The 14,061-nt window shown below is 41.8% G+C and overlaps 1 protein-coding gene across 13 annotated transcripts in view; it reads right to left on the bottom strand.

The window, feature by feature from the left end:
- DMD (dystrophin) overlaps nt 1-14,061 on the bottom strand; it is a 2,142,101-nt gene that overhangs the window by 15,727 nt on the left and 2,112,313 nt on the right. For all 13 annotated transcript variants that reach the window (XM_062183372.1, XM_062183374.1, XM_062183379.1 and 10 more), the window contains 2 exons: nt 13,731-13,974; nt 12,594-12,717 (listed from right to left, as the gene is read on the bottom strand). In XM_062183372.1, coding sequence (XP_062039356.1) covers nt 12,594-12,717; nt 13,731-13,974 — 368 coding nt within the window. The remainder of the gene's footprint in view (nt 1-12,593; nt 12,718-13,730; nt 13,975-14,061) is intronic.

Raw genomic sequence — 14,061 nt, 5'->3', positions numbered from 1 at the left:
GAAAAATCTTCTTTTCTTATGGAGTGGAAACAAATGTGAAACTTTTTTCTATGTAATCAAATAATTATTGCAGACTTGTGTGTCTCCTTAATACAAAAGGAAATAAAAATGACATTTTGCATTCACTGCATGAAGGTGAGAAGGGAGTGGAGACATTTTTTTCCCACTTTCCTTTGACATTTAACCAAAAATACAAACAAAACACAAGTACTTGTAAAGGCCAAAGTAATCGAAAAAATTATGTGACCTATAGAGGTTATAAAATATTAATATTCTGGTGCCAGCACTGTGGTGTAGCTGGTAGAGCTTCTGCTTGCAGTGCCAGCATCCCATATGGGCTGTTTGAGTCCGGCAGCTCCACTTCTGATCCAGCTCTCTGCTATGGCCTGGGAAAGCAGTGGAAGATGGCCCAAGTGCTTGGGCCCCTTCACCTGCCTGGGAGACCTGGAAGAAGCTCCTAGCTTTGGATTGGCCCAGCTCTGGCCTTTGCGGCCCTTTAGGACGTGAACCAGTGGATGGAAGACCTCTTTGTCTGTCTCTCCCTCTCTCTTGAACTCTGCCTCTCAAATAAATAAATAAAATCTTTTTCAAAAAAATAACATTCTAAGAACTGTTGATATAGGCTATGCAGGAGAGTACTGTTCCTTCTTTTAGTACCTACTTTAGTACCTTTTTTTTTTTAAAAAAAAGATTCATTTATTTGAAAGAGTGGGAGGGAGGGAGGGAGGGAGGGAGGAGTGTGAGAGAATGAGAGAGAGATAGAGATCAAGATCTTATATCTGCTGGTTCACTCCCCAAATGGCTACAACAGCTGGAGCTGAGCGATCCAAAGCCAGGAGCCAGGAGCTTCTTCCAGGTCTCCCACATGGGTGCAGGGGCCCAAGCACTTGGACCATCCTCCACTGCTTCCCCAGGCCACAGCAGAGAGCTGGATCAGAAGTGGAGCAGCCAGGACGCCCATATGGGATGTCCACATTGCGGCGGTGCTTTAACCTACTATGCCACAATGCCGTCCTCCAGAAGGTTGTTTTGAGGATTTGCTTATGTGAGGAGAAAATGATGACTTTGAAGCTAATGAGCTCAGGAATGGATGGTCTTTGCTGAGAATGAGTATGCCCTTATAGATTTGGTGGGTCTTTGTCTCTACTGTCTATTGATGTGTTAAAGAAATAGACCTCTGGGGTGGGCCTTCGACCTAGCAGTTTAGACACCTGTATCCCATAGACAAGTGTCTGGGTTTGATTCTAAACTCTGGCTCCTGATTCTAGCTTCCTACTAATGTAGACCCTAGGAGCTTGCAGTGAGCACTCCAGTTTGTGCTATCTGTATGGGAGACTTAGTGTGAATGCCTAACTCCTGGCTTTGGCCCTGCCTAGCTCTGACTGTTGATGGGCATTTGAGGAGTGACCCAGTGGCTTGTATTTTCTTTGTCTCTGTGTCTCTCAAATAAGCAAACAAGCTAATAAGAGTTAAATAGATCTAAAATGGCATTTACAATAAGGGAGGAGTTTCTTAGGTATAAACAAAATTAATTTGAACTTTGCACATCCTTTGAAACGAACAATCTTCCAGTAGTGAAGATAATTTCTTTTCAAGCTCTATATATTCAGCACATTATCACTTACATCTAGAACAAAACCTTCCTTCAGCAAGTCAACCATAATGAACTTGCTTAAGGGCAACCTCAGGCTCACAAGTGACATGGAAATGACTGGGGACTCGGTGATGACATGAGTTAAACATGCATGCCATTTCTGTTGGTCTGTGGCACTTGGATTCCCATTTATGATTACAATTCTGCATTACTGTACATTTTCAGCCTTGGACTTTAAAGCATAAGCTAAAAGAATCATTGCTAATGTTAACCATTAAGACAAAATCATATCCTATGTGGATGTGAGGCTGCATATCATTATTAGGATGGAGGGTTAGGATCCTCGGGTAGATAAAAAGCCCGTGATTCTTTGAGTCTCATGGTAACATCCCATAGTAAAGAAACCTATTTGAAATACAGAGTACAGGAAGTAAGTGCTGAAGAGTTAAGCTCCCAAAGTAGAAAAGGAAGAGATACCATCAATCAATCAATCTCTCTTCCCGTCTCTCTCTTCACACATACATTTTTGCTGTTAGAAAAAATGAAATCCAGTATTTTTAGTTTTTTTCCTTGCAGCTTTAAACTCCTGTTTTCTGGTAAAGATGGAAAGCATGAAATACCACCAGGAGGAATAGGATCCTGACACTGCAGGGCTGATTGCATCTCTGCTCCACTACGGATGCAAATTTCTGCTGAATTGGGAAACAAGCATTTGTAATGGCAGTAAGTCCAGTTTAGTCACAGTATGCATTACAGAATAAATCAAAACCAACAGAGATACTCATGAGCATCGGTGTTAATATTTCTGACAGCTTAATTATATCATAGTGGAGCTCTAGGAACTCAATTGCACTGTGTTAAGATTCAGGTACAGTTCAATGAAATGTCTGGCATTCCTGTCCCTGAATTATTTCAAAGATCAAATTATAAAATATAAACCTAATGATATACCCCAGGTTCAGCTTTATACATAAACTGTCATCTCTGAGACTCAAATATGAGTGTCCAAGTGTAAATGAAAAATTGGCTTATTTATTTTCATGGAGAAATGTTAATACCAGTGGTCACTGTATCCATTCAGACATTTTTAAGCACCTATTATATCCCAAATAAAGGGTAATCTTGTTTTCTATTGTTCTCAATATTCTCAAGATTTCTTGAGATGGTTTTAACACACCTTTTTTTTTTTAAAGATTTATTTAATTATTTGAAAGAGCTAGAGAGAGAGAGGGAGAGACAGAGAGAGCGCTCTTCTATCTACTGGTTCACTCTCCAGATGGCCGCAGTAGCCAAGACTGAGCCAGGAGCCAGGAGTTTGATCTGTATTTCACACAGTGGTAGCATGGGCCCATCTTCTGCTGCTCTTCCCAGGCCATTCGCAGGGAGCTGGATCAGAAGTGGAGCAGCCAGGACTCTAACTGGTGTCTATCTGGGATGCTAGCATCACAGGTGGCAGCTTTCTTGCTATGCCACAACACTGGCCCCTTAACATGTTTTTCTTTTTTAAATAAAGTATTTAGAGGCTGGCACTGTGGTGTAGTGGGCTAAGCCTGCGCCTGTGATGCCAGAATCCAATATGGGCACCGGTTTGAGTTCCAGCTGCTCCTCTTCTAATCCAGCTCTCTGCTGTAGCCTGGGAAAGCAGTAGATGGCCCAAGTGCTTGGGCCCCTGCACATACATGGGAGACCTGGAAGAAACTCCTGGCTTTGGATTGGCCCAACTCCGGCCCTTGGAGCCATTTGGGAAGTGAACCAGTGGATGGGAGACCTCTCTCTTTACTTCTCTCTGTAATTCTACCTCTCAAATAAATAGATAAAATATTTCAAAAAAGGGAGAGGGGGGTCACTGAAGAAATCCAAAGGAATTTTTTTTTAAATTTTAAAAACTACATATATTTATTTTTATCTACTTAAAAGTCAGAGTGGCAGAGAGCAAGTGAGAGACATATCTTTCATCCACTGGTTCACTCCCCCAGTGCCCACAATAGCTGGGGCTGGGCCAAGGCCAAGTCAAAGCCAGGAGCTTCAAACTCCATCTGGGATTCCCAAGTGGGTGGCAGGGGCTCAATCACTCGTGCCATTATCTGCTGCCTCCCAGGATACATTAGCAGGAGGGTGGATTGGAATCACAGAGTAGCTGGGACTGGAACGCGGCACTCTAACAGGGGATACAGGCATCCTAAGCAGCAGCTTAGCCCACTGTGTCTTAACACCTGCCCCTAACTCATCTCTTTTGAAGAAGTGAAATCAGATTTATCATATATATATTTATACACACACATATACACACGAGTACAAGTGAATCAACTCACTGAAAAAAAAAAGTTCAGTGTCTATTACTTCCAATTTGATTATACTGGAGAAGGTAAAACAGCTAAATGAAAATTTTAGTTAAAGGAACATCATTGTATCATTTGATACTGGGCCAGAATCTATGGTTAAAAAAGAACCATGGAAATTTAACCAACTTAAGCCACAGAAATTTAAAACCAATAGAGTTTATTTATTCAAATATTGACCAAAAGCTAGCTATATGCCAGGCACTGTTCTGGGTGCTGGGGTAATAGCAATAAATGAACAAAAGACCCAATCTCCATGCAATGCAAATTCTTATGTGGCTTTACAAATACACATGTAAGTTACATAGGTGTGTCAGTTAATGATAAACACTCCATGGAGACGGTTAGTTAGCAAGGTTAGCAAGGGGCAAGGAGGAAGTATCTTCAGAAGGGGGTGTCCAGAAGTCCTCACTGAGCAAAGTCTTCAACGACCTGAGGGTGTGAGCCGTGCAGGTAGGTGAGGGAAGAGTGCTTTAGACAGAGGGAACAGCAAATGCAAAGACTCTGAATGAGCAGTGTGACCTGGTCTGCTCAAAATATAGCAAGACACAGTAGTGACCGAGGTTTGGGAGCAGTGTACTTCCTTGGCCCAGTAATTTGGACTTGATCATGTGGGCTGCTTAGGACAATGGGATGTCAGCATATATGACATGAATAGAGATGTATAATGTCCTCGAGTGTTGATTGTGCCCACCTGTGCTTCAGTGGCTATGAGGCACATGGCCCAGGTAGCCTGCTGGCCCAAGGAAGGTAAGAGATATATGGAACAGAACTCAATTCAGCTCACAACCTGGATTCAAGTTGATCTGAACTCCAGCAAAAGTCCAGCCAACTCATAGATGCATGAACGAGAAATACACAAGTTAAACATTATGTAGTTGTTACATAGCAAGTTGATTGCCATACTGTTTTTAAGACATCAAACCAGCAAGAGCCCAAAGTTTATTGGTTGTCTAATCATACACTGTGTCACGACAATATAATGGCAACCTCAAAATGTTCCTGACTAAAAATACCAGTGACCACAAGCATCCCTACCGAAACACCTCCTCTCTCACTTATTCAACAAGAAAATACTTACTGGGGCCCACGTGTTCACAGAAAGGACTTGGCCAGCCCTTTTCACTTTGTGTTCAAATAGCTTGTTGTTAGTAGTTGAGAGATGATAAACTTAGCTAATGGCAATATTTTTCTTACGAAGGTAATTTTTATTAACTGCTGAGTAGATTTACATTTTGTGTGTGCTTCAGGTGCCATTGTCAGGAGGAAAATGAAGGCTTCGTTGTCCACAGAAGTATTGGGTGAACAGATCACAAACTAACATAGTGTGACAATTACTAGGAAAGCCTGTGATGTTTTCTTTTTTATTTGAAAAGCACAGAGATCTGCCATCTGCTAGCTCACTCCCCAGATGCCCGCAATAGCCAGAGTTTGGCCAGGTACCAGGAACTCAATCTGGGTCTCCCATGTTGGGGTAGGGACCCAGCTACTTGAGCCATCACCATGATGTTGCAGGGTGCACATTAGAGAAGCTTGAATGGGGAGCAGAGCCAGGACCCAAACTCAGCACTCCTTTGGAGGATTCAGGAATCCCAAGGTATCTTAACTGCTATGTCAAATGTCTACCCTTGAAAGCATATTAAAATTCAAGAACTATTTTTTAAATCCAGAATTTGGGAATCAAAAAGGACATTTATAGCTAGAAATAGTAGGAGCTGAAGGGGGAAAAACGGTGAGTAAAGGGGCTGAGAAGCTGCGACTGGTGTATTCAGAGTGATGTATTTAAGAGTGAATCTAAGCAGTGGAGGAAGTGGTAGAAATGACACTGTGGAAAGACTACAGGGAAATTGCTGAGAGAGGATCTGAAAGCAGATCATGCACAGAATCTGAATAGGTTCCCATGGAAAACAGTGGAATTTGGATTCTGTCCAAAAGGCTTTTAGGAGCCAGTGCAGTGTTGTGAGAATGTGATAAAGTTCATTTTAGTCTGAAAAAATACTGCCTTTAGCAGTAACAGATGCAAGTGACTGGTCAGATTGCACTGCTGTACTGGAATTGAGAGAATGAAATTAAAAAGATGGGAGCTGGGGGGTCATATGGTAGGTCTATTCTTAGACTGCTGAGGAATCTTCATACTGTCTTTTATAATGGTTGTACCAACTTAACTTCCCATCAGCCGTGTATCAGGGTTACCTTTTCTCTACATCCTCACCAGAATTTGTTACTTTTCAATTTTTGGATGGTAACCATTCTAATGGGTGAAATGATAACTCACTGCAGGTTTTATTTGCACTTCCCTGATGGCTAGTGATCCTGAGCATTTTTTCATGTATCTACTAGCCATCCATATTTCTGATTTTGAAAAATGTTTAAGAAATGGACAAAGGCTATGAATAACCAGATTGTTTTGTTGTTGAATTGCTTGAACTCCTGATATAGTTTTGGTATTAGACCATTACAGACGCATAGTTAGCAAATATTTTTCCCATTCTGTCAGTTGTCTCTGTTAATTGTTTCCTTTGCTGTACAGAAGCTTCTTAGGTTAACATGATCCCATCTGTCTACTTTTGCTTCTACTGTCTGTGCTTTTGGGGTCTTGTCCATCGAGTTATGGTTTAAAGCCTCTATCTTGTTGTGTTTCTTCTGTTTTTCCTTTAGTAGTGTGGTATTTTCAGATCTTACATTTAGATCCTTGGTCCATTTTGAGTTGATTCATTGTATAGGATGTAAGATGGGGGTCTTGTTTCAAACTTCTGTATGTAGAAATCCAATTTTCCCAGCACCATTTATTGAAAAGACTGCTGTTTGTACAGGGAGTGTTTCTAGCACAGTTGTCAAAGATAAATAGATTGTACATGCATGGATTTCTTGATGGGGTTTCTATCTGTTCTATGGGTCCACATGTCTATTTGCATGCCAGCGCTATGCTGTTTTGGTTGTAATAGCTCTGTAATCTGTCTTTTTAAAAGCGGGAGCCACTAACTTCATCCTGGTCTCCAACATGGGTGTGATGGGCCCAAGTGCATGTGCCTTGACGGGCACAGTTAGCAGAAAGCTGGATCAGAAGCAGCGTAGCTGGGACTTGGACTAGCACTCTAACAGGGATGGTGTTGCAAGCAGCAGCTCAACCTGCTGTGTCACAATGCTGGCCCCTGTAATATGTCTTGAAATTATCTGATATTGTGATGCCTCTGACTTTTTAAAATATTTATTTGTTTAATTGAAAGACTATGGGGGCGGGGAGGGGAAGAGAATGAGAATGAGAAGAGTATCTTCCATCCATAGGGTCACTCCCCAAATGGCCACAATGGCTAGCGCTGGGCCAGGCGCATCATGCAGATCTCTCACTTGGGTAGCAGGGGCCCAAGCATTTGGGTCATCCTCCACTGCCTTCCCAGGCATGTTATCAGGGAGCTGGATCGAAAGTAGAGCAGCTGGGAATCAAACCGGCGCCCATATGGGATGCTGGCAGTACCGACGGTGCCTTAACCTGCGCCACAGTATCAGCCCCTCTAACTTGGTTTTTATCATTATTATTATTTTAAAAAAATTTTTAAAGATTTTATTTATGAGAGGGAGAGACAGAGAGAAAGGTCTTCTGCCCATTGGTTCATGCCCCAAATGGCTGCAATGGCCGGAGCTGTGCTGATCCAAAGCCAGGAGCTTCTTCCTGGTCTCCCATGCAGGTGCAGGGGCCCAGGGACTTGGACCATCTTCTGCTTTCTCAGGCCATAGCAAAGAGCCAGATCAGAAGTGGAGCAGCCAGGAATTTTACCCACTTTGCCACAGTGCCGGCCCTTCTGACTTTGTTTGTATTGTTCAAGATTGCTTTCGCTATTTCTAAGCTCTGTGAAGACTGTCATTGGTATTTTGATGGGGACTGTGTTGACTTTGTAAATTGCTTTCAAAAGCATGAACATTTTGAGAATACTCTTCCAATTCATGAAAATGGGGGATTTTTACATTTTTTTTTCCGCCCTTTTCTTGGGTTAGTGTTTTGTAATCATCATGATTACATGATGTCACATCCTTGGTCATATATATCCCAAAGTATTTAACTTTTAAAAAGCTATTGTGAACAAGACCGTTCTTATACATTCTTTCTCAGCAAGACAATTATTGATGTGTTAAAATGTTAAGCTTGTTTTCTATCATACAATTTTGCTGAATTCTCTAATTGTTTCTGAATGGGGTCTTTTGGGTCCTTATATTTAGAATCACATCATCTGCAAACAGAGATGATTTGATTTGATCCTTTCCAATTTGTATACCCTTTATTCCTTTCTCTTGTCTAATGAGTGGTTAAAACTTCCGTAACTATATTGAATAAGAGCGGCAAGGGTGGACATCCTTGTCTGGGTAGAACCTTCTTGGTGGACATGCCTCCAGTCTCTCCTCATTCAATATGATGCTGGCTGTGGCCTTGTCATATATAGTATATTGTGTTGAGGTATGTTCCTTTTACCCCTAATTTGCTTTACCTCTAATTTGCCTAAGGTTTTTCATAATAAAATGATTTTGTATTTTATCAAATGCTTTCTCTGCATCAACTGAGATAATCTTAGGATTTTTATCCTTGATTATGTGGTGACAGAGACATCCTGCATTCTTGGAATAAATTACACCTGGTCAGGGCGGAAGATCTTAGCACGTATGTTCATCAGGGACGTTGGTCTATAGTTTTCTTTTTTTGTTGTATCCCTATCTGGTTTTGGAATTCAGGTAATGCTTCATAGTAGGAATCTAGAAGGGTTTTCACCCTTTCAATTGTTTAGAATAGTTTGAGAAGAGTTACTGTTAGTTCTTTCTTAAAAGTCTTGTAGAATTTTAAGCCATGGGCATGTCTTTGTTGGGATACTCAACTGATTCAATACCATCCATGGTTACTAGTCTATTCAGGCTTTCTATGTCTTCATGATTCAAGTTTGGAGAGATACATGTTTCCAGAAATCAATCCATTTCTTCTAGGTTTTCCAATTTATGGACATATAGCTGTTTTAATAGTTCCTAACGATTCCTTGTATCTCTGTGGTATGGAAATGGAATGGAAGGAGTGCCCAGGAAGAGAGAATTGTGAGGAAAGCCTGGGTATGATACAGTGAGAAAACTAGCATGTCACCTCTGTGGTGATCCTGTGTAAAATATGGAATGCAAATCCAAATTGAGAAACATTCTCCAAGGCATCCGTCCTAACCCCTTCTAAAATGTCAGTGTCAGGGAAGTATTCTATGTTAAAGGAAACTGCTGAGAGCATCTTTCATCTTCAAAGTGTTTTAGGTGTGAAGTGTCATGGGATAGCAAAATAAACTATACACAAACATAAGCACACATGTAATATACAAATGTGTAAATACATTAACATTGGTATACATTGGTGTTGATATGAATGCGTTCAATATAAATGTAATATATTTAAGTAAAGAAAAATAAAATTCTCAACAAGTAATCTGGTGGAAGAGCAGGAGCCATTAGACATGAGTGGTTAGGCACTCAAGGCTTGTGTGTAGGGCTCAGGAAGACAAATGCTACATTCTATTGGAAGAGACAAATAAATAGAAAGTAAAGCACACTGTCCCAACACCATGTGTATAGAACACATAGGGCACGCAGAGAACTAAAAGTACAGGTGTCCCTCAGTACCCTAGGGGATTTGCTTCCGGGACCTACCAAAATCTTGGGATTCCCAGGCCCTTATACCAAGTGGCATTATATTTGCATATAACCTACGTACAACCTCCTGTCTACCTTAAATCATCTCTAGATTACTTACAACACAATGTGAATAGTTGTTATACTGTGCTATTCAGGGAATAATGACCAAAAGCAATCTGAAAAGAAATTGTGCCTGTACTGAACAAATAACACCAGCAGACACAGGACCTGCAAATGCAGAGCCGACTGCACCTCGACTCTTTATAGACAGATCCCCTGGTATGATTGCTCCAATAATTCACTTAAAAGAAAATCACTGGGGTTTATGTATTTTTAAAAAATGCAGCTCTCTTTCCAGAAAATAATTCAAATCTCAAAGCACAGAGACACACAGAGCATTGCTTTAAACACTTTGTGTGCATCCTTTAAGAAAATAGCTGTTTCTTCCGTCTTGAATGAAGCTGGTGTATGCAGTTCAAAAGGGACAAAGGCACCTTGGAATGGAATCCTGTCTTTGAGAGAACAAACTTAACAACAGTCTAGCCATTTTATATTGGCAAGTGATCCTTGAGCTTAACTCGGCCCCCCAGAACACAGCACTCCTACCCTTGCATTCAGCCCGGCCACCATTTTCTTGGTTCCACAAATCAGCAGGACCATAGGCTGATGTGTACTTTAATTTGGGTGCTTTAAAGGGCATGCCGCCTCTTCCCCAGAGTTGACAGCCTAAATTATTAATGTGCCTGAGCACCCAGGGCTCTGAGTCTCCCTGCTAAAATATGCAACTTAGCTTCACAGGCTTTACTTAGAAAAAGGCGAGATCCTGCAGTAGGAAATGACAACAGAGGTACTAAAACCTAGTTGTTTTGGAAATTTATAGGCTTTTCAAAGGCAGCCGATATTTTGTCATGTGCTGCACTATCACTTACGGTCCCAGTAGTGCACGAGCCATATTCAGATCTCACGTGGGAGGAGAGAAGCTGACACATCGATTGCCCTAAGTCACTGAGGTGCAATCAAGTCAGGAAAACAACCTCCAGCATTTCTTTTTTCTTCTCAGAAGAACCGAAAGCTAGCTTGCCTACAAGCTCTGACTTCCTTCCAGGAGGCTGGGCCTCTGTTCCCTCTTCCAGGTTGCTGAACTTCATCAGACTGACTGCAACCGTCTTCTCTCCCTCTCTGGCCTCACAAATGCTCAAAACCCTCATCCAGCTTCCTCAACCGCGTGTCCATCTACAGTCCTGATCGCTGTGAGGGCATCACCTCTCTGTCCAGTTTTCAGCTCCTCACTGGGAAGCGACATCTTAGACAGACTAATTACCTTCACTATGTCCAACTCTCAAAGTTTGCTGATCTGCCCGCATAATACTTACACCTCGGACCTTTCCTTTCTGTGTTACCAATCTGACTCTATTCTCATGGAAGAACTCAAGTATGAAATGAATTCCGGAACACACTTATCACTCCAGGCTATACAGCTTCAAGTGTGAGGAACCAAGGAGTCATAGGTGTCTTTTCTGGGTGGTAAGACTGACAGAACATGGGGCTGACTCACTGAGTTTAAGACAAGGAGAAATGAGGGGTGGGCCAAGTATTTGTGGCTTTCATAAAAAACACTCTACTAGATAGCTTAGCGCAGCAGGAAAAACCAATGAACAGCTGGCTAGTAAGCCATCACATTCATTACCAATTCAAAATGCTTTACCCATTTTGACCTTTCATCATATGCCTCATCAATTGCAGCTTTCTTATAATCCAGTCCTAGGCAGAGAACATTGCTGAAGAATGACAGCCGACCACATTGACCATTTGTCCAACAAACTGATCTAACTTTGAGCCGCATTTGTGCTTGGTAATGTTTCCAAAATGTCTGCACTATCCTTAACCTTCACGCATTTTCAAGAGTCTCTGGTTTTTAATTTCATTGAAAAGACAGAGGTTCTGTAACTCCCCTTGTCTAGGATGAAAATGCCTACTCATTTACAGCGGGCCGATGGGCTGACATGCATATTCATTTCCATTGAGTTCTCTTTAACTTTGGACCTTTTGATCGTATCTCCCTTGATCCTGTTCCTATTCCCCAGTGTTCCACTAGCCCATCATCACTCACAGGGAGGTCTTCCCCAAGACACTGTATTTAAGCACCCTTGATATTTATTTATCATCTCATATGCTTCAAAAATCAATTCTATGGAGCTCACTCTCCAATCTCCCCAGGCTGCCTTCATGTACCAGGCATAGATCTATATGTTCACTTTTTTTTCTGGACATCACTCAGAGCACTTTCCAGTTCCTCAAGCACGTTATGTTCACAATCAAACGTTTCACTATATCCTTCCAACCAGAGTGTCTCCCCCCCATTTGACTGCCTCAACACTTTGCAGTCAGTGTCCAGGCCCGGCCAGAGCTCCATCTGCATGAGTTAGCCTCACAGTCCTCTCCTCCAAAGTCTCTCAAGCACTGGTCCTCAGAACTCAATGATCTTGGGTTTTACAATTGCCTCCTCCCTCCCCTTTCCACCTGTAAAAATTCTACTTGGGATCAGATAAACCTGCGAGAATACCTCTTTTTAGAAATTTCCTTTTAGATATTTCTCATCTGGTCTCATTTGCTGATAGAAAACTGAGCCTAACACGGGTTCCCTGCAGCCATGCTTCCCTCTGCTTCCTGCTTGGGCCCTGTGTTTCTACTAACCTGGATTACACTAGCTATTTTCCACCCTCATCTTCACCTCTGCACTTCATTTACGTTATTCCCTCCTCAAACATCAGCTGGCTGTGAAGCCATCCCTGGTCTCCCAATTGACTGGAACGTTTATAACCACTCTTGCCATCTTGTGAATATCTAAAAGGCTAGGACTATGTTACTCATTATTGAAGCACGCACAACAGTGTCTCAACCAGACCTGGTATTAGGGAATTTAGCTGATGACTGGAATCCCTGAGCACACATTTCACCATTGCCAGAACTTGGGAGGGAAGAGAATCCGAGTAGTAGAAAACACTTACCCATGGATTCTGAAGTTTGACTGCCAACCACTCGGAGCAGCATAGGCTGGCTGCTGTCTGACCTCTGAAGAGAGGTGGAAGGAGAGGACACTGTTGTGCCATTGACCTTGGCCTCTGCCTGGGGCTACGGCATCCAAGAAGAAAAGAGTCATGTCTCATAGTAAACATTCAGGTATATAAAAATAAAACTATTATAGGTACTCTGGCCCTTCCTTCTTAGAAACTGCATGACAATTGTGGAATCTCGGATGTCTCACTGTGCGTGTGTTCCACTTATCTGTGTGTCTGCCTTGTGCCCCCTTATAAATGTGAGGAAAAAACATCAGAGCTACAGTGGAATGAAATATATGAGGGTGCTTCAAAGAATTCATGGAAAATGAGGTTAAAAGTGAAGTTTCTTTCGGGACAAAAAATTTTTTGAGATCTAAGCATATAAGGGTCTTCAAAAAGTTCATGAAAAACCTAAGCACAGATTTCAAATTTTGTACCAAAATAAGTTTGTCTTTTATTTTTTTCCATGAGCTTTTTGAAGTGCCCTCATATTATAAGTCATTAGGGTGAAAAATGGAAAGGTTCAGAAGGTGATGTGAGAATGGTGAGACACGACATCTCAGAAATGTAATGGAGACTTCCTATTTTTGTGAAGTGCTAAAGTAACAAGATAGAAAAAAAATTCTCAAGATTAAAAATTCCCATACAGGTAAGGGCATGTCTAAGTAGGGCCTGTTACAATGCAGAATCTTGCTGGGTTTTTCAATGGAGGCTCAAAAAATGACGCGTTAGGGGAAAAAAGAAACAAATATATACTAATTACAAAGAAAACAGCTCTATTTTAAACAATGAAATGTTCATTTATAGACAACTAGTGGAAATCTTGATGCATTTTTTTCTAAATGCATTCCACAGTGATCAAATGAACAGACACTGTGGTAGGGGATAATCTTGAATACCCACAAAAGGATGCTCTAGCTTCCCTCTTCATCGTGTATCCCTCGATACCTGGGACCAGTAGAGACACACAGCAAACACTTAGGAATCAATGCTTGTTGCACTTAAACAGAGGATTCAGTTTTTGTCCTAGTTCAGAGGGAAAAACAAATATTCGTATACACCCCATATTAGAGATGTGGGCCTCACTTGCTCCAGCAGCTGCCTTAGCCTATGTAACTGTGACTCCAGCTGTTTATTGTGATCTTCCAGGATTTGCATCCTGGCTTCCAGGCGGCCTTTGTGTTGACGCAGTAGTTTGGCCTCAGCAATGAGCTCAGCATCCCGGGGACTCTGGGGAGAGGTGGGCATCATTTCAGGAGGGGACGGCAGTGGGGACAGGCCTTTATGTTCATGCTGCTGCTTCAGACGATCATACTCTGCTTGCAGATTCCTGTTGGCATTAAGAGGGTAAAAAAAAAAAGGGAAAAAAAGAAAGAAATGTGACTATCATCACTGCGTTTCATATAACAGGCAGACA

This window comes from Lepus europaeus, chromosome X, assembly GCF_033115175.1.
Source record: "Lepus europaeus isolate LE1 chromosome X, mLepTim1.pri, whole genome shotgun sequence".
Lineage (NCBI taxonomy): Eukaryota > Metazoa > Chordata > Mammalia > Lagomorpha > Leporidae > Lepus > Lepus europaeus.
The sequence above is the reverse complement of the archived record's forward strand: the minus strand, read 5'-3'. Positions and strand labels throughout refer to the sequence as shown.